Source organism: Myodes glareolus, chromosome 14 (genome assembly GCF_982192425.1).
Source record: "Myodes glareolus chromosome 14, mMyoGla1.1, whole genome shotgun sequence".
Classification (NCBI taxonomy): Eukaryota; Metazoa; Chordata; class Mammalia; order Rodentia; family Cricetidae; genus Myodes; species Myodes glareolus.
In genome coordinates this window covers 15,133,219-15,157,911 of record NC_142039.1, presented here as the reverse complement: position 1 = coordinate 15,157,911, position 24,693 = coordinate 15,133,219, and the positions used below count along the sequence as shown (strand labels likewise).

General features: G+C 44.9%; 1 protein-coding gene and 1 long non-coding RNA gene across 3 annotated transcripts in view; one reads left to right on the top strand and one right to left on the bottom strand.

Annotated features, from left to right (window-relative positions):
- The window catches only part of LOC125417664 (uncharacterized), an 85,176-nt gene extending 64,341 nt beyond the window's left edge, over positions 1-20,835 (bottom strand). For both annotated transcript variants that reach the window (XR_015734812.1, XR_015734813.1), the window contains exons 1-3: positions 20,665-20,835; positions 7,088-7,136; positions 4,320-4,399 (exon numbers count right to left, since the gene is read on the bottom strand). This is a non-coding gene — a long non-coding RNA (uncharacterized LOC125417664). The remainder of the gene's footprint in view (positions 1-4,319; positions 4,400-7,087; positions 7,137-20,664) is intronic.
- A 31-nt stretch (positions 20,836-20,866) lies between these two features.
- On the top strand, positions 20,867-24,637 carry Rpp38 (ribonuclease P/MRP subunit p38). Its single transcript, XM_048461218.3, has 2 exons — positions 20,867-20,999; positions 23,708-24,637. Exon 2 carries the CDS (start codon positions 23,718-23,720, stop codon positions 24,558-24,560), a length of 843 nt encoding a protein of 280 aa, XP_048317175.2. The 5' UTR covers positions 20,867-20,999; positions 23,708-23,717; the 3' UTR covers positions 24,561-24,637.
- The last annotated feature ends 56 nt before the right edge of the window (positions 24,638-24,693 follow it).

Sequence of the window (24,693 nt, the reverse complement as noted above, 5' to 3'; positions counted from 1 at the left end):
GGCAGCAGCAGGAATGGGGCGGCCACCGTCAGCCCTGTTAACTATAGTGGATGTGCTCTGGGCCTGGAGAACCTCACAGAAACCTCTACAATATTCTCTCTGATCGACCTCTGAAGAGTTCTCTCCAGAGCAGCTGATACAGATTCCCACTGAGAAAGATCCCAGAATTTCAGACACTAACACTAGTGAACTTTATGAACAAAGACACCAGATCCTGAAGCCTCTCCATAGAGACTTCCACACAGATCCCCTCAGAAAGAAGTTGCTGGAGTCCTTGGCAGAAATCCACAAATAGAGACTCCAAAAACCCTTTCCAGAAGTCTACCCAGGCCTTTTACACACTTCCCCAACAAAGCATTCATGCACATCTGTCAAGTCCCTCATGATAATCCCCCCTAACATTCTACAGTCCTGGACATTTTCACAGACCCACCCACACATCCACACAAATGTCAGTAGATGTTCACCGACAACCACTGCTCTGGGAAGCCCCTCTGCATGCTCTGACTATGTTTCATTACCGCTGGTTAATAAAGAAACTGTTTTGGCCAATGGCTTAGCAGAGTAAAGCCAGCTGGGAAACCAGAATACAGAGAGAGTAGGCTGAGTCAAGGAGACACCACGTAACTGCTGAAACAGACAGATGCCCAGAATTTTACTGAGTCAGCCATAGCATTGTTGTAATTTATAGATGAATAGAAATGAATAAGAAATAAGAGATAACTAGAAATAAGTTTGAGCCATTGACCAAACAGTGTTGAAATGATTCATAGTTTCTTTGTGATTATATCAGATCTGGGGGCCGGGAAATGAACTATCAGTCTCCAGTTACATAATGGTGCAAACATGGGCCAACTACATCCACATGAAACCTGAGAGAGCTTGGGAAGGAATCTGAGACACAAAAGAACAGAGTTAAGAAACGAAAGAGCAGAGTTAAGGGCAGCCATTGGCAGCAGCATTTTCTCAGGTAGGCTCTGTTTCCTGGCAACAAGGAGATGCACGTCTTCTTTAAGAGAAGGCTTCCTGACTCAGCCTTAGCAGCAAAAGCTGACCAGCTTCGTTAGGAGTTGGCTTCCTGATATTTGCTAGGTGCATGAAACTCTGGCTCTTCCTGGAGGTCTTAAACTTAAACTGGGTCTGTGAGCAGTGTGCTATAAATTGCCTAATGGTGACATAGACTCACTGTGTCCCTGGAGCAGGGGTGGTGATTATGAAAAATTGGGAGCATGGGGGTGGGGGATGAAGGGAGGGTGGAAGGGGAGTTGGGAGGAGAACTTTAGGGAATGGGAGAGTTGAGATGAGAGCATGGAAAGAGATGTTTTAATTGAGGGAGCACTGTGGGGTCTAGCAAGAAACCTGATGCTAATTTCCCAGGAATTCACAAGGATGACCATAGCTAAGGCCCTAGGCAAAAGAGGAGAGGATGGCCAAACTGGCCTTCCCCTGTATTCAGATTGATGAATATCTCAAATGTCACCATAGAACCTTCATCTAGCACCGGAATGAAACAGAGGCAGAGACCCGCAGCAAACACTGGGCTGAGCTCCCAAAGCCCAATTGAAGAGTAAGGGGAATGAGAATGTGAGCAAAGAGGTCAAGACCATTTTGGGGACACACACTGAAACAGTTTATCTGAGCTGATGGGAGCTCATCAACTCCAGTTGGACAGGGACGGAACCAGCAGAACCAAGCTAGACCCTCTGAAAGTGGTTGACCGTTGGATGGCTGGGGCAGACTGCAGGGCCACTGGCAGTGGCGCCAGGATTTATCCCTACTGCATGTACTGGCTTTTTGCAAACCCATTTTCTTTGGATGAATACCTTTCTCAGTGTGGATATAGTGGGGAGGGCCTTGGATTCACCCCAAAGCAATGTACCTTACCCTCTTTGAGGAGGAGACGGGTGGGGAGGGGTATGCCATGGGAGAAAGATGGAGGGAATGGGAGGAGTGAAGGAATTGGAAACTGGGGTTGGTAAGCAAAATGGAAAAAGTTTTAAGTTTTTCATTTTAAAAAATAAAATAAAAAAATAAAAAGGGCCTAATTATCATTGTAATTGAGAATTAGCATTGTCAGAAGCCATATATTCAATTATTATTTGGATAGCTTCTCAATTTTGTATTATTCTATTTACTGACGAAGTCAGCCTTTGGAAGAAATCTGTGAAGGCTTCCTTTGGCCCTGTGTGATTTTAGTAGATGTCTCGATATTCTTCCCTATTTCTCCACTTCTGTCCCAAGCATTCAAAGCTGCTGCATGGCATAAATGCAGGGTGTGTGTGGTCATCACATAGAGAATGCCATTGTGCATCGTCATGAGCTCCCTAAGAAGTTGATCTTGGCAGATTTCCGTACCTCTAACCCTATTTTGTTGTTCAATGGTCGAAACCTCTTCTCAGAATCAGGTACTTCACTGAACTTGTAGACCAGGCCCTAAAAAAAAGCTTTAATCAAGTCTACACTGTCTTTAGGGAGAATTCTATTACAAACTGACCATGAGTTTAACACCTGTTTCACAAAAGGTGAATGCATGCTATGTAAGACTATAGCTTCCTTGAAGCTCCTTAAATCTAACATTTTCACAAGAGTCCATTTAACTCTTGCATAGCCTTGGGGAAATTATCATTTGGCAATTGTTCCTGCAAGATGACTGGAAAAATTAAAGTTGGTTGTTTGAAAACCTTATGCTCTTCCTCTCTTTTCTTATAATGCAATACTGCACTTGTTTCTCCCTTAAATTCCTAGTCTGGATATGACTATCTCTGTGACCTGTTTTATTAAGTCTTTCTAAAACTTCTTAGCTCTCAGATTAACCAATATTTTTAGTGATGTCTAAATTACTAAAGCAGATGTTTACAACTGACATTACATAAATCCCATCTAAAATAGCTATCTTCTCATTTAATCATTCCAGTTTCAAACTGTCCAGCATATTATCATACAGAGATCCAAATTCCTCCATTGTAATAGTCTCTCCTATTTTTAATGTGATACAAATTTAAGGTTATTTTTGCTATGCTATATAAATTGCTACTCTTGTTTTATGACATTTTATATTGATACAAATATAAGGTTATTTTTGTTTTATTGTATATATGTTTAACTCTTGTGTAAGATATTTTTTGTGTTGAGACAAATATAAATTTATTTATCTTACACGGTACATATGTTGCTATGTTTGATTACAGTGTTACCTATCCAGCTCGCTTAATTATGCAATGTGAAGTTTTAGTCCTTGAAAGCTATTTAAGATAATAAATACAGATTAATAGTCACCCATAACTATCAAACTCATAGGTTAGTTATGTTTTCAAATTCATATAAATGACATTCAAACACTTCAAAGACCTATAGAAATTGGCATTTAAAATGTTTTAATAATATAGGCTTTTCTTGATATAAGACACTTCTACTCCTGGCAGCATCAATCTGCTTCAAAAAAAAAAAAAGAAATAATGTGTATTGAAGAAACTCCATATGAAGTTTGCTTCCTTCGTGAAAAAAGCAAGCCATTTGTGCAAGAAACTGTCATTGCCTTGACTGCTGACTGTATGCTGTCTGACCTGGACAAGCAGGATACACAAAGAGTGACTGCCAGCCTTTGAAAGACAGGGTCGGACACTCCTTCAAAACTTCCTGCTTCAGAAAATAAATCTGTCCAATATTCTAGTCCTGTAGGCCAAAGATGGATACCCCAACACTATAAGGAAACTTGGGTGACTGTCCAGGCAGCCAGCTGTTTCTATCATTTCTCTTAGTATGAGAAATCTCTTGCTCTGCACTTCCTGCTTACTGAGGTAAGATCTATACTTCTCAGGTAATTGATGGGATCAGACACCAGACAGTTTTTCAAATTAAGATATGAAGGTAAGTTTTAGGTAGCCAGACTGTCAACAACAGTGTGGGGAAAGGTGTTATTGAACTAGGAGACCCACTGAGAAGACTCCTTTGAGATGTGTATGATTAGAGGAGGAGGGGAAGGTAGGGAAGGAGAGAAGCCCTGGCTCTAAAGTCCTCCTTCCTCACATTGTTTCTTTGAAACCTTGAAACTATACACAGATGCTCCTCAACTCAAGACCCGGTCACAGGCCAAAACCCCATCCGGGTATAAATAACGTGATTTTGATATGGAATGAACAGACCTATCAAGCATCACAGTTCAGCCCTGACAAGCTTGTGTTCAGAACACTTGCTTAAACTAATTGCAGTTAGGCAAAGCCATGCCAAACAAACCCTAATTTATAATTAAGCACTCAATAAGGTAAAAGATTAAAGATGGCACTGAAAGAAACACAAAGAGTTGATAGTTGTGAACTCACCTGACTGGAAAGCTGACAATGTATGCACAGGACCATGGACATCAACCTCTTCTATATTCCTACCAAGTGAGAACAAGTGTCTGGAACAGAGCAGGTGACAGGGACAGTGAAATTCAACCCTTAGTGGGTATGGGGCAGGTGAGTCAGAAACCTGGATGTGGTGTCTATTTAACCCGCCATGTGGAGGCCTTCACCTTCCTGGGAGCCCACAGCTGTGGTGTAGACCCAGAATTCCAAGACCCTTCAGCTCTCCCTGTCTGCACTCCCCTAGGAACCTCCTCCCCTTTCTGGTCCCCTCAGCCTCCTCCACCCCTCCCATGCTTTGAAATCTGCTGTCACCATCTCCTCCCAATGCCAGATGCTGCAAGGCTCTCAGAATGGGCTACAGTTAACAATGTAACACTGAGCTCTGGGGAGGTCAGAGGCCCCAGATACTGTGACTTCTATACTGCTGGGCAACTCAGCTTCTCATTCAAGACTCAGCAGCACCAGCACCATTGAATTTCTAGCAAACGTCATGGAGGACAAAGACAGGTTGTCTGTTAATGTCTGGGTGTGGATCCTTACAGGACACCTGACAGCAGTTAGATTAACAAGGGCAGACCTCTTCTCCATCCAGCAGCACCACAGACTGGGCAGTTAAACTGCCAAAGAGCAGCAAACAGTTCAGAACAGCTAGCCTAATTGGCTATAGGCAGCTGGTCCCATCATGTGATTCTTTGGTAGCCTGTCATTGACTGAAGCATCATTGCTGTGATTGGTTGATTCAATGCCTACAAGATTATCCTGTAGTATTAAGCTACAGGTTACATAGTAAATCGGGTTACAGATGACTTTCTGTGGTGGCCACAAACATACATTTGTGACAAATGTTATCAGCCAAAACCTGGATAAAGGCGCAGGTCAAACAAGTTAGAATTTAATAGCCTTAGGCTGATCATCCTTTTCCTGTCTTGAGGGACTGACACAAAACGTGGGTGTGACCAGTGACACCTCCTGCCAGGATCACAGTGACCTGCTGCTCTCCAGACAGACTTCCTGATCCCACAGTGTCAAGTTAGCCAAACATTCCAGGATTTTACCCTTCTGTTATTCAGAGGCCCTTCAACAGACAAGGACTGCGGGGTACACCTGTTTACATTGGAAAGGAACTTGAACAAAAGTGTCAACCTAAAATCAATTGCCTTGCAGGAAGAATAAACACCAGTGAACATATATTTTAACCTTTGAAGTGTCTACTAGATGATACAATGTAGAAGGAACAGGGTTTTTTACGTTTTTGTTTTTTTACAGAAGCCACCATGAGTCAGTTCAAGCAAATCCACAGGAGGCTCTGACGTAGGAGTCCCCTCTGTGACTGCCATTAAGGAATAAAGAAAACTGCTTTGTCCTCTTGATAGGGCCGAACTTAGATAGGATGGGAGGACTGGACTAAATGCTGGAAGAAAGAAGGGCAGAGTCAGGGGATGCCATGGATCTGCTGCCAGAGACAGACATGCTGAAACTTTGCTGGTAGGCTATGACCTCATGGTGTTATACAGATTAATAGAAATGGGTTAAATTGAGATGTAGGAGTTAACCAGTAAGAAGTTAGGGCTAATGGGCCAAGTAGTGATGTAATTAATATAGTTTCTGTGTGGTTATTTGGTTCTGGGTGGCCGGGATGATCAAACAGCCAAGCGGCCTCCTCCAAGGGTCAGGTCTTAGGAAGCTCAGCAGTTGGTGGTGGATGGTGGTGCAGGCTGAGACCACATGTCCTCTACTGCTCATCCCCTGTTCCCAAAGTGTGAGCTCCATAAGGCAGCAGCCACACTCCTTTCTTCACTGCTGAGTTCTCAGGGCCTAAGACAGAGCCTGGCACGTAGAAGGTTCTCAGAAAACCTTGTCAGATAAATGAGTGGCCACATTCACCTGACAGTCTGTCTCTGCTCTCTCTAACTTTTGCTTGCATGAGCACGTGCACACACACAGACACACACACATTCACACACACACACACCTCCAGTGCAGGGAACATTAACCTTCTTACTAAACCTGAGCATTTCGTAAATGATCTCCTCAGGTGACTTTGGTTTATCTGCCATAAAGACACTAGAATTTCTCTAAGACATTCAGAACCTTAGGAAGGAAGCCATGGTTTTGGTTTTTGTTTTTTGCCTCATCTTACCCACTTGACAGGTCTGTACACATGTCACTTCCTGTCTGGAATGCCCAATTTTCTCCTCCACCCTTCCACCTGCCAGAGCTAGATTCTTACAAATATCTGTGTAAACCATGATTCAGGTCTGTCTTTCCTGAATCTGATATTTGTGCCTTTTGGGCATTCTCACAGTCCTAGTCAAATAGTTCTGAGTAAAGAAATACAACTTTAAAGCTACGTCATGGAGCAGTAATGTTTCTGTAAGAGACATAAGGAACGCACTCACGGATCTGAGCAGGCATGCTCTGAAAAGATGTCAGAATGTGCAGACCAGAGTGTGTGAAGTCTCTGCTGGGAGAGAGAGTGAGGAGAATGTGTGTGGGTTAGGACACACTAGAGTTTCTTCTTTCCCTTCTTCTATAGCCTTTCTTCCACATCAAGGATGCACGTGACATACAAGTCAGCGGAGGCAGAGCCCAGACACAGAGATGGAGCCAGAAGGCTTAGAATTCCCATCACCTTAACAATGGCTTAGATTGAGAAAACCTGTACTTCAATATAAATTCTGTTCCAGGATTTAAATCCTCATTTAATTCCAAGAACAAATGGAACATATTAAGACACTAACCTTTGATGTTGTTGTTCAAGCTTGCTCTTAGGAAATCCAGGTTTAACAACTGTAGCAAAGGAAAATATGAAGTTACCAAACACAACCCTATGCCTGTGGACCCCAAATGATCTTACAGAAGCCCACCCTTGATTCTGGAGGAGACACTTGAGAAGATCTGAGGCTCCTGATTTTCTGTTTCCTTCATTTCCTTCTGTAAGCCTGATGCTTTAGAGACTATCCTTCTCCCACAACTGAATGCTTGGAATAAAGAAAGTGGTAATTACTTACAACCCACTAACTGTGGCATTAAGAACAAGTCACTGTGAGAGCCTGGGTTTCCAAACACAGAGATTGACCAGCATTTCAGGATAGAAATATACTTAGGGACCGTGGAGATGGCTCACTGAGTACAGTGTTTGTTGAAGAAGCATGAATGCCTGGGTTTACATCACTAGCAACCACGGAGAAACCTAGATGTGGTGGATCAGGGGTCCCTAACCCCAGTGCTGAAGGGCAGAGTCTGGCAGATTCTGGGAGCTGAGCCAGTCTAGACAAACTGGCAAGCTCCAGGCTCAGTGAGAGACTGTGGCATAGCATATGGTGGGAAGCAATCAAGGAAGATGTTCTGAGGTCAGTCTGTGGCCACCACACGCCCCACCAGGGTGAGTGCTCTTACACACACACTCATGCACATACCAAACATATAAACTCCAGTTCACCACAGCTCAGTCTAGACTCCATCTGGAAAGTGTTAGAACATGTGCGCACTTCACCGGGTGAGGACTGGAGGTGGGGTGAGGACTTCAGCTCAGTAGACTGTCTCTTGCTCAGGCCTGTCTTCTCCTCTTTGAACCTTCTTGTCTCTGCTGACTGAGCAAGCAATATGGCAGCTTCATTCGCTCTTATTTGTCCTCTTTTTTGGGTGTGCCTGACTGCCTGTACTGTGTTTTTCCAGGCAGGTTAGTTTTTTCCTTGTTTGGTTTTTGCTGTTGTTTTGTTATTATTATTATTATTATTATTATTTTGTACAGGGTTTCTGTGTGTAGCCCTGGGTATCCTGGAACTCACTCTGTAGACCAGGCTGACCTCAAACTCACAGAGATCTATGTGCCTCTGCCTCCCAAGTGCTGAGATTAAAGGCATGCACCACCACTACCCAGCAGGTTCATTTCTTTTTAACTAATCCTAAGCCCCATCAGTGGCAAGAGAAAGCAATGCCTGAAAGGTGATTAGAAATAGGCTGACTTAGGAAACCCCTGGCAGAGTCCCTAGGTGCACACTCCAGGGAATGCAGGCCATGAGAAGTCACCTGACTCTCCTGAGAACACCAAGGGCAGGAAAGCACATAAGCAGGTCAGCTCCAAAGAGTCCCCCTGGGGACACTCATTGAGTTCAAGAGAACTGCACCAGTGTTTGCCAGGCCTGACACTGAACAGGGGCTGCTGTTGTGGAGGAGGAAGGGAGCTGAAATCCTCAGCTTATTTTGGACTCCTTTTGTCTCATCAGTGGTGCGGAGGTTTGCTCAAGTGTTAATGCTTCTTCATCTTGAAAGACACAAACAAAGTCACAGAAGGCAAGCCATGAGCCATCCCTGCTGGGGATCCTGTTGTGTCACCAGGAGGGAGTCTGACAATTCTGGGCTTATCCTCTGAGGTGCTTTAAATGCTCCCAGGCTCTGGCCCCCATTCATCCTGAGACTCTCTAGTAATAACAGCTGATGTAGGTTCCTACTGCCTGCTGCTGGCTGCTTCTTAGAGGTTAAAGAATATCATTTCACAGTTCTCCAACTTTGTTGTACAAAAGTGAAAAAGAAAACCCACCCGGCTCTCTGTTGGATGTGCAGTGATTTAAAGGAAGGTTTGAAGCCAGAACCTTGGAGCTGGCACTAGCAAGCTTTATTGCTCCCTGTCCTGGGACCTCCTTCCCAGTCCAGGACCCTGCCAAAGAGTACACCAATGTACTCACCACAACTCATCCCTGGTGGATCCAGAGCGCCCTGGGCTTTGGCAGCCTAAGGGAGGCTTTAGTCAGATATTTTCAGTGTCTACTCTAGACAAGCACAATAGGAGATGAAAAGGAGTGAAAGGGGGGCCGGGGGAGGGGAATGCTAAAAAAAGAAAACTACATTAGATCTTTCATTACCTGGAAATATTCATAGCAAACAACCAACAGAATATATAGAGAGATAAACACAATGTGGTATTCATATATGTAGATATACATATAATATATATATATATATATATTAATGCACAGTCTGTCCTAGAATCCTGTAGTTCCACATCTGTGAATTCAATCAACCTCAGAACAAAAATATTAGTAAAACAGTTTGCATCTGTATTGAATATGTAAAATTTTCTTTTCCTATAAATAACCCCTAAATAATACAGTCTACCAACTATGCACACTGCACTTACTTTGTCTTACAAGCAATCTGGAGTGGTTTGAAGTATAGTTCTCAAGTGCATAGGTTATGTATAAATCCTCTGCCATTCTGTAAAAGGGCTTTACTTCACAATGCTTAGATTTGGGTCTGCATACAATGTAACTCATTTCCGTAGATGCTCAAGTCCCTTGAAGAAAATGGTGGAGTGTTCACAGTAACCTATAGGTTTTTTTCCCCTGTTTTATGATAATCTTTTGGTATACTGCGAAGATGTGCTACTCTCCTTGATTTAATAAAGAGCTAAATGGCCAATTGTTAGGCTGGAGTAGGTATATGCAGGAGAGCCAGGCAGCCAGAACTTTGGAAAAAGAAGGACAGAGTCACCAGTCAGGTGGAGATGGAACAAGACATGGAAGAGGACAGGGAAATATCATGAGTCATGTGGCCACTTGTAAATTGATAAAAGTGGGGTAATTGAAATTGCGGCAGTTAGTAACAAGCCTAAGCAATCATCCAAGCTTTTATAACTAATAAGAAGTCTCCATGTGGTTATTTGGGAGTTGGATGATGGACAGAGTCTTCCACCTACATCTCACATAAGTCTTAAACCCACTCTAGATCATTTCAACTCCTAAGGCCGTGTTCACATTGTGTGGACAGCTGTCCCATTCCATTGCATAACATTGGGAAAACATTTCCACGCAGTGAAAACAGGAACAGCTTTTTTCCTGATTATTTTTTTATAGTTTCTGTGTGTATGTGCATTCATGTGTGTGGTGTATGCATGTACATGTGTTCACGTGTAGGTACAGTTCTTGCAGAGGCGATGCTGGCCTCCTCGGTTGCTCTCCGATTGCTTTTTGAGGCAATGTCTCTTATTGAACCCAGAGATCACCTATTGTGCTAGACTGGCTGGCCAATAAATCCCTCATATCGTCTTATCTTTGCCCTCAGTAGCAAGGAGATTAGAGTCATGCGCTGTTATGACTGGCTTTCATGGATCACCAGGGATCCAAACTCAGGTCTTCATTCTTACACAGCAAACACTTTATTGACTGAGTCATCTCTCTGGCCTTGTTTCTGAATATCTTCATCTTGTGGTTGTTTGAATGCACTGCTGTGGTACCCCAGAATGCACAGAGAGACTGGACAAATGATGTGAAACACAGACTCCTATGACAGCTTTCTTTTTCAGCCAGGGCTCTGCTTGTCCATCTCCAACTAGTTAGATGTCTTCCATCAGTCACTTTGTTCCTACTCTGCCAGTCATGACTTTGCTCTGAACTATGACTGAACTTGAAGGTTCCTACGTTCCCTCCTGCACTATAGTCCCAGGAGCTCAGGCCTGTTGTATGGTGGAGGACCACTTCCTGTTGGTTGACCCTTCTCAGAACCCATAGAGGGAGTAATACTATTTACTAAGCCCACACACCTCTGCTCAATTTCATACAACTCTCTATTCATCTTGAATGTATTTCGTGAAGAGAAGGCAGAGGCTCAGAGACCACCATACTTAGAGGTGGTTACAGGCAGAATCTGGCTACAGGCATCTGAAGACTAGGGAGTCGTGGTCCAAAAAGGGAAAACTCTCTGTCTTTTGTAGGAATGAAGGTAGGAAGGCCAGAAGAGGGAATCTTTGACCTCTATACTGCCTACTGAGCCAAGAACATGGGTCACAGGGGCATCCTGACAGGTCCCCTAAGTCACCACCTGGCAGTACCTTCTAGAAAACCCCCGCACAGCTAAAACCCTTTCTCCCCCCGCTTAGGGGCATTCATGGCTGTGACTGAAGAACAAAAAGGAAAAACTAAAGGAGGATAACAGACCACTGTCTACAGCATCCCTGTACCCTGCCTTCCTTCTCCGGGCAACTTGGAGAGTTCCTTTCAGTCCAACCACCTTACCTCCAGGCATGCTGGGATGGGAAAAATTGGAAGCTTGGGGGGATGGAGGAGCCTTCTCTTACACATGCACATTCTCAAAGGTAGGACCCACCAGCTGGGACTGACTCCATGGCCCTTTCATTGTCTGCTGTGTGCCCACCTGATGCTGAGGGCAGGCAGCACCTAGTCCATTGGCCCTTTGCCACTAGCGGCCTTCATAATTGGAAATGTTAAAATCCTAAGCTTTCTGAAAAGCCTGCAGGCTTACTGACCTGTTGTTGGATTCGGTCCCTTTCACTCAGACAGCATGGGATGACTGTTCCCAGAGGCTCCAAGTCCTGTTCACTACTGAGGAGAGGGACCAGACTATAACAGAGGGTTCAGAAACTGGTTCCAGGCCCAGATGGAAGACCTACCACCAGTGCAGACCTCATAAATATTGGTTTCCCTGTGACACAACACAATTGGAATTCAACACAGAGGAAGGTAGGGAGAGGCCAAAAGTCTACCGCCAGACTCTAACAGGGGGTCTCTAGGCTGCCTCGAATTGGCCCACAAATTTGTACAAAGTCAGTCAGATACTCCAACGGGCCTGAAGAAACAGCAGGAACATTCCTAGAGAGGCTGATAGAAGCTTATAAGATCTATAAACCCTCGTATCCGAAGCACCTGAGAATCGGTCTGCAGTCAGCCTGGCCTTTGTCAACCAGTCAGCACCAGATATCTGCCATAAATTGCAGAGAACAAAAGGTTTTGAAGGTAAGAGCTTGGCTGGATGCATTGCGATTGCTGAGAATGTATTTCATAATAGGGAAACCCTGGAAGGAAGGCAGACAAAGGGGCTCACAAGAGTTTTAAAAAGACAGACATAGGGGCACACGAAGTCCTTCTAGCTGCCTCAAGCAGCCCAGAGATTAGAAGACAGGCATTGACCTTTGGAGAGTCACCCATGAAGGGAAAGGCCTAAAGGAGGGGTTGTGCAATAGGCCTAGTCTGCAGAAAGACCAATGTGCCTGCTGTAGGAAGTTGGGTCACTGAAAGAATAAATGCCCTGAATTACAGGGCTAAAGAGTGAAGGTCGTGGAACTGGAAGAAATAAGTGATTGAAGGCGCTGAGAGCCCCTTCCTGAACTGGGGGTAACCCTAAAGGTGGAGGGTAAACCCATAGATTTTCTGGGGGATACAGGAGCACAACACTCCATTCGAAAACAACCCCTAGCAAAATATCACCAACACAGTCCTGGTTGCAAGGGGCCAAAGGGATGAACCAGCACCCGTGGACTACTGGAAGATCAGTGGACACAGGACAGGGCCGAGTGCCCCACGTTTTTAGTCATCCCTGAGTGCCCATACCCACTGTTGGGAAGAGACTTACTAACTAAAATGAGGGCCCACATCCATTTTGACCAGACTGGAATATCAGTGATTGATCAAAAGGGAGAGTCAATACACATGCTCACCAGGTCACTAGTGGATTAATACAAATTTTTTGTGGGCCCCTCAAATCAAAGAGACAGTAGAAACCTGCTTCAAAATTGGCTTCCAAAAATTCCCCAAGCATGGGCAGAAGCTGGGGGACCTGGGATGGCAGCACAACACCTGCTACTGATCCAGCTGAAGGCTGGTGTAATGCCAGTGCACATCAAACAGCATCCAGTGCCCAGAGAGGCCCACAGGGGATCACTCCCCATATTAAGTGCCTCAGAGACCTGGGACCTGGAATACGCCCTTGTTACTGGTCGAAAATCCCAATTCCAATGACTATAGACCAGTGCAGGACCTCCAGGAGGTGTAGAAGGGTTGAGGACATTCATCCAACACTTCCCAACCCCTATACTTTTCTAAGTGTCTTGCCTCCAGAACGGGTCATCTACACTGTGTTGGACCTTAAGGATGCCTTCTTTAGCCTGCCACTGGCTCCAGCCAGTCAGCCTATGTTTGCTTTCGAGTGGATGGATCCAGAGGACAGATTCAATGGACAGCTGACCTGGACACGACTACCCCAAGGGTTCAAGAAGTTTCCTACCATCTTTGATGAGTCCTCCATGAGGACTAGAGTGAATACAGACAAGCCCAACCCAATATCAGCTTATGACAGTATGTGCCTGGCCTCCTGATAGCGGCTGACTTAGAATTTTGCCACTGAAGGGCTGCTTAGAACGTTGGGAGACTTGTCTATCTCTGTCTCTCTGTTTTTTTATTTCTTTTTAAGTAATAAATGTTTACCCTTATGTTTATTTACTATGTCTTGTGAGCCTTTTATCTGCCGTAACCGCCCGCCTGACTCCCCCGGCTGCATGGCACTGCAGGGACTCACGTCCATCCTTGCCGGACTCCGTGAGCCGCCCAGGACTTCCCATCATCATATTCATCATAAAAGAACAAAACCTTCCACCTGATGTGGATGAGAAGAAGGGAGAGGCCAAAGTGGTCCTGATGCAAACCCTGGGTCCACGGAAAAGACCAGTTGCCTCCTTGTCCAAAAGGCTGGATCCAGTGGCTACTGGTTGGCCTCCTTGCCTCTGCATAATTGCAGCATCAGCTTTACTAGTTAAAGACTCAGACAAACTAACTTTGGGGCAAACTCTTAACGTGACCACCCCCATGCTGTTGAGGGGGTCCTTAAACAAACATCCTCCTAATAGATAACTTACTAATGCTCCACTGACTCACTATCTGGCTTTGCTCTTAAACCCACCCAGGATGCAATACATCCACAGCAGAGCCTTGAACCCTGCCCTTCTCCCAGACTCGGACCTGGATTGGCCTGGACATCCTGAGCCATCTCCATGGATCAGACCAGTCCTCAAGGACTAAGGTACCATGATACAACAGTTGGCAATAGCTTCATCAAAAATGGTATCAGATGTGCAGGGGCAGCAGTTACAACTGAAGAAGTCATATGGACATCAGCCCAGAGGGCCGAGCTGATAGCTCTAAGGAAGGCACTGCAGTGGAAAAGGGGAAAAGATTTAATACCTATACTGACAGCTGATATGCATTTGACATGATCTATGTCCATAGCGCCATCTACAGGGAGAGGGGAATGGTGAATGCAGAAGGAAAGACTTAAGAACAAACAGGAGATTTTATACCTCTTACAGGCAATATGGCTACCCCAAGAGACAGCTGTCATACACTGCCCCAGGCACCAGAAAGGAGAGGACCCAGTCTCAAGGGGGAAAACAGTCAGGCAGACATGGCAGCAAAGCAGGCTGCCCTCCAGAGAGCAGCCATCCTGTTGATCACACCAAAGATGGGGACACCCACGCTGCCAGAATTTCCAGCTTACACTGATCAAGGGCTCTGCTGCAGCCAGTGCGGCCTGGATAGCAAAGACTGGCGGGGGGTGGGGGGGTGGGGGGGTGGGGTGGGGTGGGGTGGGGGTGGGGGTGGGGGGGGTGCCTGAATTGAGACACGGAGGCTTCTTTTCAGGGGGAAGAACAGCAACCTTTTTTTTTTTTTTTTTTTTTTTTTTTTTTTGCCTAGCAACATTTTATACCTCTACTCCTTCTGTGGAGACCCACCGGCCAAAAAGAACACAAACATCCTTGTCAATTACAGACCACAAGGAAGTTCCCCTGCCAGTCAGGGGGAGTGAGGGCAGCTGGATCACAACAGGCTCCAGGGAATCCACTCGAACACAAACACAAGGAAAAAGAAAGGTCCAGGCCCCCGATGAATGGATCATCCTCCCATCAGACTTTGCCACTCAACCAGTCTGACAAATCCACCGGAGTACTCACTTGGGAGAAAGAAAAACACCAGGTCCTTTTGAGAAGAGCACATTTTAAGGTCTTTGACCTTAAGGCCAAAATAGCAGAAGCTGTAGGTGGATGTCCCGCATGCCGTCTCGTTAATACAAAAAGTGAAGTCACGAGAACGGGACACCAGGAGAGAGGAGCTTGGCTTAGAGCTAACTGGGAAGCTGACTTCAGAGAGATCAAGCCAGGCCTGTATGGCTATAAATCATTGTTAGTTTTTATAGATACCTTTTCATGATGAACTGTGGTTTTCCCAACTAAGCACGAGAAGCCTGCCATGGTGGTCAAGATACTGCTACAAGAAATCATCCCGAGGTATGACCTCCCTGTGCTCTTGGGCTCAGATAATGAACATGCATTCATCTCTCATGGAACACAAAAACTAATTAAGGCTATCGGGAACAACTGGAAACTTCATTGTGCTTATTGTTTCCAAGGTTCAGGCGAGGCAGAAAGGATGAACCCGGCCACAAAGGAGAACTTAACCAGATTACCCCTAGGGTCTGGCAGTGACTAGGTGTCTCTCTTCCCCTCTGCTCCCTACCAGGTTTGCGATTTTCCTTAGATTCTAGACCGGACCACACTGGTGACCATGTATGTCAGGCCACCAGCCACCCATTCTGCCTAATCTTAGGGCAGAATTGCTGGCTGAATTTGAGGACCAAAGATTTCTCTCCTCCCTTAAAGTTCTGTCTCGGGTGCAGGAACAACTCTGGCCTTAGCTGTGTGCAGTCTATAAGAAGGCACTGCCTCCTGTGCCCCACAGGTTCTGGCCAGGAGACCTGGCGATCATCAAGAGACACAGAAAAGAGAACTCGGGTGGCTGGAAGGGACTTTACACTGTCATCCTGACAATGCTCACAGCTGTCAAAGTAGACGAGGTACCTACTTGGAATCACCATCCCTACGTGAAGCCTGTAGACCCACACGCTGATCCTGAGGGCTACACTCTAGAGGAAGTCGACCCTGGACTTTGGAGAGCCACTGCATCTCCATTAGATCCCTTAAAATTGAGAATTCAGAAACTCACCAATCCAGCTAAGTGACAGGCTTGTCCCTATGCTTCCTTAGCATGTGCCTGCAGGGGCTTTCCAGTCTGGTCACCCTAGGGGACCACAACCCCCACCTACCCTTTATTCTCACCTAGGAAATCATCAGTGCTGGCACAGGCAGGATCCTGAGCTGGACTTCCCATGCAGTCCCGGTAGGGACCTGGTTCCCTGATCTATACTTTGACTTGGGGATGCTTTATGGTTGGGCTGAGGTGTGTGATGCTACATTACATGAAGTCACCCATTTTAATGCTTGTCCTGGGTATAACAGACATAAGGGACAGGTGGAGGCCTATGGGGGAGTCGGTGACTATTTCTGTGTTCATGGAGCTGTGTATCCACGGGTCATATCTGGTGGAAGGCCCCAAAGGATGGAGACCTTGTCAAGGGAAAGTAGGTAGACCAACCAAGATGTTTGGGTGCTTGGTTGAATTAAGTTTGCTGGAGCAGGGACATGTAACCAAATATTAATTCAATTCACTGGTGCTGGTAGAAAAATGTTCAGTTGGCTTCAGGAAAAACCTGGGTTTAAGGTTGTATGACCAGGTGGGGGTTCAATAGGGGAAGACCTAGGAACATTGTTCATTTCTGGTTAGATGTTCAGCCCCTACAGCACAAAAGCCTTTGGGTCCCAATAAGGTAATGAACACCCAAATGTCAAAAAGAGCAAAGCCTAAGAAATCTAAGCCTTTAAAACTAAGACCTTGTCTCTGACAACTGATTCTACTCCCACAAATCAACCCTCTAATCCAGGCCTCTTTAATCTACTAAGAGCTACCTATCTGGTTCTGAATGCCTCAAAGCCAAGACTCGTCGGGGCTCATTCGCTCTCTCTAGACACAAGACCACACCATTATGAAGAGATTGCAACACAGGGAAGTTATACCAGCTCCCCCGACACACAGAGTGTGCTCAGGCAGAGGGAGACTAACAGTACAATCGGTAACAGGAAACAGACTGTGCATGGGCCGAACCCTACCTGACTATGTTGATTCTGCAAAGAAATTCAGCCCACTGGGGACAGGATATTTAATTCTGCCGGATGATACTTGGTGGGCCTGTATCACAGGTTTAGCTAACTCCCTGCATACATGCCCAAGTTTTAACTGATATTCCGGGTTTCTGAGTCTTGGTGCAGCTGGTCACAAAAATAGCTTGTTTCCCTGAGGAAGAGATTCTCCATCAGTTAGAACCAGCGGGATAGGCCAAATGTGAGGTTTTCATAGCTGTCCTAATAGCCATTCTCCTAGGCACTGGAACCTCGGCTCTCATCCTCCAAGATCGGAATTATAAGATTCCGAGCACAGCCATAGATGCAGACAGAGCCACCCTAGAAATTCCATCACCCATCTGGAGGAATCACTCTCTTCTTTAGCTGGGGTGGTCCCCTAGAATAGGAGGGGCTTAGACTTACTGTTCCTTCAATGGGAGGGTCTATATCTGGCTCTGGGAGGACAATGCTGTTTTTATGCTAACCACTCAGGTGCCATAAAAGCCTCCAAAAACCTAATTAAATAAAACTGGGAAACTAGGAAAGAAGCATATAAAATATGGTATAAATCCTATTCAATTGGTCCCCCTGGTTAACTACACTCCTTTGGGCTCTGCGTGGGCCCTGGGTCCTCTTACTGTTGGCCTTGACTTATGGACTTTGCATCATTAACACTCTCGTAAGATTTATAAAGGAAGGAATCTCTACAGTTCAGCTGATGGTTCTGGGACAGCAATACAAGCCTATAGATATGGAGGATGAATTTCCAGGATTTGAGGAAATACACAGAATCATAAGGACATACTTTAAAAACCTATACTCTGTCAAGGTGCAAAAGCTAAGAGAACTGGATTATTTCCTTGATATATACCACCTATCAAAGTTAAATCAAGATCAGTTAAACAAGTTAAATGAACATATAAACCCTAGTGAAATAGAAGCAGTCATTAAAAGTTTCCCAAGTGAAAATCCACAGGGTCAGATGGTTTTACATGGTTTGGTGCAGAATTCTACCATACCTTCAGAGAAGAATTAATGCCAGTACTCAAATTATTCCACAAAATAGAAACATAAGGAACACTGGTTCATTTTATAAATCACAGTTACCCTGATCCCAAACCACATAAAGACTCAACAAAGAAAAAGAATTACAGACCAATTTCCCTAATGAAAATAGATTCAAAGTTTCTCAATAAAATACTTTCAAAAACCAAATACATGAAACATCAAAAAGACCATCCACATGATCAAGTAGTCACTAATGAAGCTTCCAGTACTGGGAATGGGTGACATCTAGTTGAAGTGTTGGTCAAAGTGGCCTCATGGGAACTCCTGAAGAAACTAGGCTATTGTCAAGGTACACTGGCTCACCTGTGACACAAAGCTTGTGGGAGTAACTACACTACCCAATACCCGACTGGATTAACTGGATTACTGGATGTAACCCATACCCGCCACGGCTTAGGTGGCCAAGAACCTGAGTCTAGATAAGCCAGGGACCTAGGGGAAACCAAATACTGGTTCTGCAAAAGGAGCATAGCAATAAAATGTTTCCCAGTGACATTCTGCTATACTCGTACGTAGAACAAAGCCTTCCTCAGCCATCATTAGCCAATGAGAACAAATACAGAGACCCACAGCTGAATAATGTGAAGCTGAAGTCCTGCGTGAATGTGCACAGTTGACACTGGCACCCGTCTTACTCACGGGAATGTCACCGCCTTCCACTGGCTGGAGGACAGATATTGACAAGTGGGTGATCTGCAGCAGACTCAGCGTGTGCAGAAAGTACTGGCTGTGGCTTTCCGCCAGGACTATGCTGACCCGAGACGGCTCCAGTACAGAGACCCCCTCCTGAGATTAGCCAACCCACTTCGTAGTTCATGCTGTGTATGATTACAACTACGATTGTGTCCAGGGCCTAACTACTATTTATCCTGGGCTGTCTTTAGCCCTCTTTAATTGCCCGTTCTTTGTCCTCTTCTGTGTCAGACCTAATCCTTGTAACTAATAACAAAACGTTATGTAATGTACTAACTTAAGTGACTAAAAACGTCCAACATCCAAAAGGTCAGTGTTTCATCAGAGTCTTCTTTTGTGTCTCTCTCTCTAGCATTTCTTGGGACTTAATATATTCTAACTTGTTTGTGTGCAGGTCCTCTGGGAGAGTATGCCATTCAGGAAGAATTTTAATTCATTGCTTATTTTTCCCCCTTTCCTCACACAGACATACAGAGGGTACTCAGGATATTGCTTGGATGGGAAATGAAGAGGAAAAAGTGGTCTTATGAAAGAAGTATTGAGTGATATATATAAGAGATCATGAGGCATTCCAATAAGAGAAATATATGCTAAATCTTTGAAAACAGTCATATGGTTGAGTAACATAATAACAATGCTAAAAGATGAATTATGGGTCAAAACCAATCGTGTGTGGCACAAAAGAGAAGGAGAAGCAAACTGAAGCAGAATATAAACTTGAGAAGCATATAAGATGAACCCAGAAGAGATACAATATTTTAACAGTCAGTTTGAAATAGAGGAATGAGGAGGGTAAATGAGAAGAAATCATCTAAGTTATATTAAGAGTAATTCAACAAACATGAAGAAAGTTGCACATTTACTCACTATGAAAGTTCAAACAAGACATAGTACAATAAATATAAATGGTGCAATTAAAATTGAATGAAGGATTTTGATAGAGATTTCTTCAAGAAAATGTAGAGTTGGGCAATAAGTACAGGAAAAAATGATCAGCATCATTAGTCAATATGGAAATGAATCACAATCATGGCACACCACTTCCGGTCCACCAGGATGCCTGCCAGTAGTAGGACATTCAGTGCAGTGTCAAAAAGCAGTGTCTGTTAGCATGTGGGTGTGTTTTGTAGATGCATTCTGAAATAGTAAAAGAACTCACTTAGGAGATGTAAGTGAATTCAAGAGTCTAACAAACTACCAACTATTTGATGAGTGTTTAAACATATTGTTTTCAACTTATTTCTGGCCACATGAGTTGAAGGTTTAGTTGTACAAAGGGGATCACATATAAGCCATAGCTCTGAGGCGAAACACGTGGCATATGTAACAGATGTCCACCTCAAATGCTGCCTTTGGGGATACAAGGTGGTCCATTTACTCTTTAAAAAGTTTTTATTTCCTTATGTGCTAATACTGAGTTAGTGCCTAAGCCAGCGATTTCACTCCTAGAAAGTTTGTAATGAATGGACTATGTCTTATTAGATGGGAATGGATCTTTGAGGACCAGGGTTAGGATACTATGATTTTAAAGAGACATGCTGGACTATCAAGATGACATAAATCGTAATTACATTTAACCCTACCCTACAAACCCTGTTTATTTAATTTTCGTGGCGCGGGGACATGTGCAGAGAATGGACGGCTAAAAGGGCTGGAGCTTTGTGATCCTAGAACGAAAAAGGATACCGGGCCAGAATTCCAAGGCTAAAGCAACTGTGTTAAAACAGAAAGACAGAATCCAAGAACTGGTTGGCTCACCATCTTTAAACAAACAGTCCGGAGCGAGAGCGGCTGGTTACTACAGCAACCACAGACTCTCGCGAGACAGATCAAAAGCCTGCGCAGTGCTGCTCCAGAGCTTTGTTCCGCGCTTAGGGATTCCTCCCACCCCCACCCCGGAGCGACCGGTCGCCAGCTGCAGTTTAAGTCCCTTACTGGGTGTGACGTCATGCCGAGCGCAGACAGTCAGGGGTAGCTTTCGGCGCAGGCGCAGCGCAGGCGCACGTGGAGCTGGCACTAGAGTCCTCAGTGACCGCGGAGTCGCAGCAAGGAATCCATCTGTCACGTGGTCTCCGCAGGGAGCTTCTGCAAAGGTGGGCACGCGGCCGTGGTCCGAGTCCCAGCCCGTGGGCACCCTGGTCACTGCGGGGCGGGGCGGGGGCGGGTGGGAAAGGGGCTGCGCCCGCTTCTGCGGCCACCCAGCTCCAGGTCTCCCTGCGTCCCTTTCCAACCGATCTCACGGTCCACCCCGGAGGGGGCGTTTCTTCGTGTGATGTAACGTGGGTATCCCTGAGTCTCCAGAGACGACTGGAGCTTCTGTGCTGCTGACAGCCTTTCCAGGGTCCCTTCCCAAAGTCAGCGTCTTTCTGTGACGCCTTTCTAATCGCGCTAAACACTGCAAGACTGTAGAGCCCACCATCTTGTCTTTATCGGTAACTCCAAGTCCGGCACCTCTGTCCCAGCGACACTAAACTTGTTTTAATACTCTTCTGGGATTCACCGCTGCCCACTTCCTACTTCGTTTGGAAGCAGTTCTTAGATAGCATTCCCTTCCTCCAGAAAGCCTTTTCCTGACCCTAAGGAAAAGGCCTCTCCTGCCTTCTCACTAGTCTGGTTTTAAAGTGAGCCAGCCGTCTTATTACCCGCAGAGGCTTTTGTTTTGCTTAAAGCCTAAAGGCTTCGGGCATCAAAGGTAATCCTTAAGAATTTGAAGAAGAAACGATGTGGTGGTATGAGTAGTATCCTAGGCAGGCTGTACGCGAATACAGACATGAGAAACCAGAAGCTTCATTAAATAGGCCGAGTCTGTGTGCATGAAAGGAGAAAAGCTTATGAGAAATGGGAGGGTAAAAAGGAAACCCTTGAGTTTGCAGTTGATCCTATAGGCAGTAGCAGCTTGCAGACATAGATGACAAGGCACTTGCAAGTCCACCCTGTTTTTCTGTGAAGCTCCGTTCTTATTAATCAGCATTTTAAAAATTTATATTGCATGGCAGTCACCTTATGCAGACATAGCTTTTTAAAGCTCCCCTTTCAGGTTCTGTGTATCAGAAAAGTGATCCCAATCTTGCTGTCCCTTGGTTGCAGCGCATCTAAGTGTGAGTGTCCCTTGTACACTGATGGATGGTTTAGTCAGATACAGTAACTGATTTGCAGTTTGGTAAAAACTGTAGTGGGGAACCGGGCGGTGGTGGCACACGCCTTTAATCCCTTTAATCCCAGCACGAAGGAGGCAGAGGCAGGCAGATCTTTGTGAGTTCAAGGTCTACAAGAGCTAGTTCCAGGACAGGCTCCAAAGCTACAGAAAAACCCTGTCTCGAAAAAACAATAACAAAAACAAAACAAAACAAAACAAAAAACTGTAGTGGGGCCCTTATCTTGCCAGGTTCCAGCGGTCACCTCACTAGATTTGGATGACTTTTTGTTCTTTAATGTGGGGTGCACAGAGCTAATAAGGAATTGCCTGGGAGAGTGCAGTGCACTGTGGGGAAGAAAGTATTAATACCAGTGGGCAGCACTGACGGGACCAAGGCTGCAGGTCTCATTGGAATGAAGGTGACTAGAAGAATCAGGATGGGGAGTCTGCAACACCGTTTCTTAGGGCTGTGGTTTGGAAAGGCAACCCGATTCACCTGGGTATCTTCTTACCAGCCCCCATGGCTCCCCAGCACTCCCACAGCCCACTAGCTCTAGGATGAGAATAAGCCATCCATATGTTCTTAAAAGCTACCCGTTATTTCTGAGATGGAGCCATGATAAAAAGAAGCCTTCAGAAAAACTAATTCTCAGTTTGGACTGTGAGTCTGCTTCCTAACCCACCCACACACTGGGGAACCCTACAGGTGTGTTAGGGAATTGGGTTGGGTAAAGTGCCCTGAATTAGAAGACCCTTAATCAGAGGGGACTTGCTTACTGGGTCTTTACAGCTCTCAGATGAACTTCAGGAATGAGAAAACTGAGGAGGAAGTACTCAGTTGCCTTTGGGAAAGGGAAACTAAATGAAGGAATGCTTAACTAGAGAGCGATTGAAAACATCCTAACTAACTCTGTAAAGTTAATACTATATAGTCTCTAGATCATGAATAGGCCAATGGCTTTTTAATGTTTTCGGAAGGAGCCTAGCCCTTTATTTCTCCCTAATGGATTATCTTTATTTCATCACATTTTTTAAAAAAATTTTCATGAAATTGCCTACCAAAGCAGTAGTTGTGTGATCATGTAAAGGAAAAAATGTGACAGTATATCCTGAGTGTTTTAGGAAGGAAGCTGGGGGATCATGGGAGAAAGGAGACTTAACGAAGTATAGAAGAGAAGTTTTAGCCATGGAAATAGGTTATTACTTTCAGAAACTATAGAGTATAAGCTCTGTGTGGGCAGACACAGGGTCTTGTTGCCCACCAGCAGCTGTGCCTATAACACCATCTGCCCAATGGAGAAGCTTGGTGAATTTGTGCTGATAAATGAATAAATGAGGGGCCCTTGAGATGATTTAGAGAATAAAGGCCTGTGACCAGAGTTCTACCTGTGACTTACATGGTAGGAGAGAGCTGCTGACCCCCACTTGTGCTCTATGATGTGATCCACAAACCTATTGTTATTAATTATTTAAGAGTGGAAGTCGCCACCATAGAAGTTATGTTTCTGGTTACCTCGTTGGGCGGCCTGTATAATTAGACTTGCTATTACAGTATATCAATCTGGAGTAAAAAAAAAAAAAAACGAGACTTGAGAATATAACCAAAATACTCTCAGAACATGCCTTGCTAACATGAGAATCTCATCATCTTGCTTCTTTCTGAAGGGTTTTCAAGATGGCCGCAGCCCCTCAAGCTCCAAAGAGGGGATCTATTCGGAAGACTAGACCTCTGGTTGTAAAGACATCATTGAACAACCCGTATGTCATTTCCTGGAGCACCTTGGAGAGAGAGGACATACACTTTATATTACAGACCCTCGAAGACAAGTTTAAATCAATTGGATTTCAGAAAATTGAAGATAAGAAAAGGAAGAAAACACCTTTTGTACAAAAGCAAAGATGTCCCCCAGATGTTGAGATTAGTAAGGATTTGAAGAAGGAGCACGATGGGAATCTACAGGTGTCAGGGTGGACGCCAGCTCACGTCAGAAAACAGCTGGTCATTGGTGTTAATGAAGTCACCAGAGCTCTGGAGAGGAATGAACTGCTTCTGGTTCTAGTGTGCAAGTCAGTCAAGCCTGCCATCATCACCTCACACATGATTCAGCTGAGTATAAGCAGAACTGTTCCTGCTTGTCAGGTTCCTCAGCTCAGCGAGAGAATTGCTCCTGTCATTGGCTTAAAATGTGTGCTAGCCTTGGGCTTCAGAAAGAACACCATGGACTTTGCTGAGGAAGTAAGAGCCATCATTCCCAGGGTGCCCAGCTTACATGTGCCATGGCTTCAAGACAGAACCCAAGATCCTAGAGACAATTTAGAGATTGAATTATTGGAAAGCCAGGACAAAGAGATTTTGGACACTTCATTTGATGACCTTACAAAACTTAGTAAGAGAAAGAGTGCTGAAGGTGGGCAGGCTTCAGCTACAATACTACAACCCCTTAAAATAAAGAAACTCATTCCCAACCCTAATAAGATAAGGAAACCATCCAAAAGTAAAAAACCCATTTCAAAGTAGTTTGTATGAACTTATCATTTCATGAAAAGATATGGTCTAAGGTTTATAACAAATAAAGTCAAGTATGTTTACATATACTCTTAGGATCCTGCATGGAGTTTTTTTTTCAGATATGGCAAGTCTTTCTACCTGG

Bases quoted from the DNA above. Each gene is read 5' to 3' on its own strand.
- Rpp38 (XM_048461218.3), top strand. From the start codon at position 23,718: ATGGCCGCAGCCCCTCAAGCTCCAAAGAGGGGATCTATTCGGAAGACT.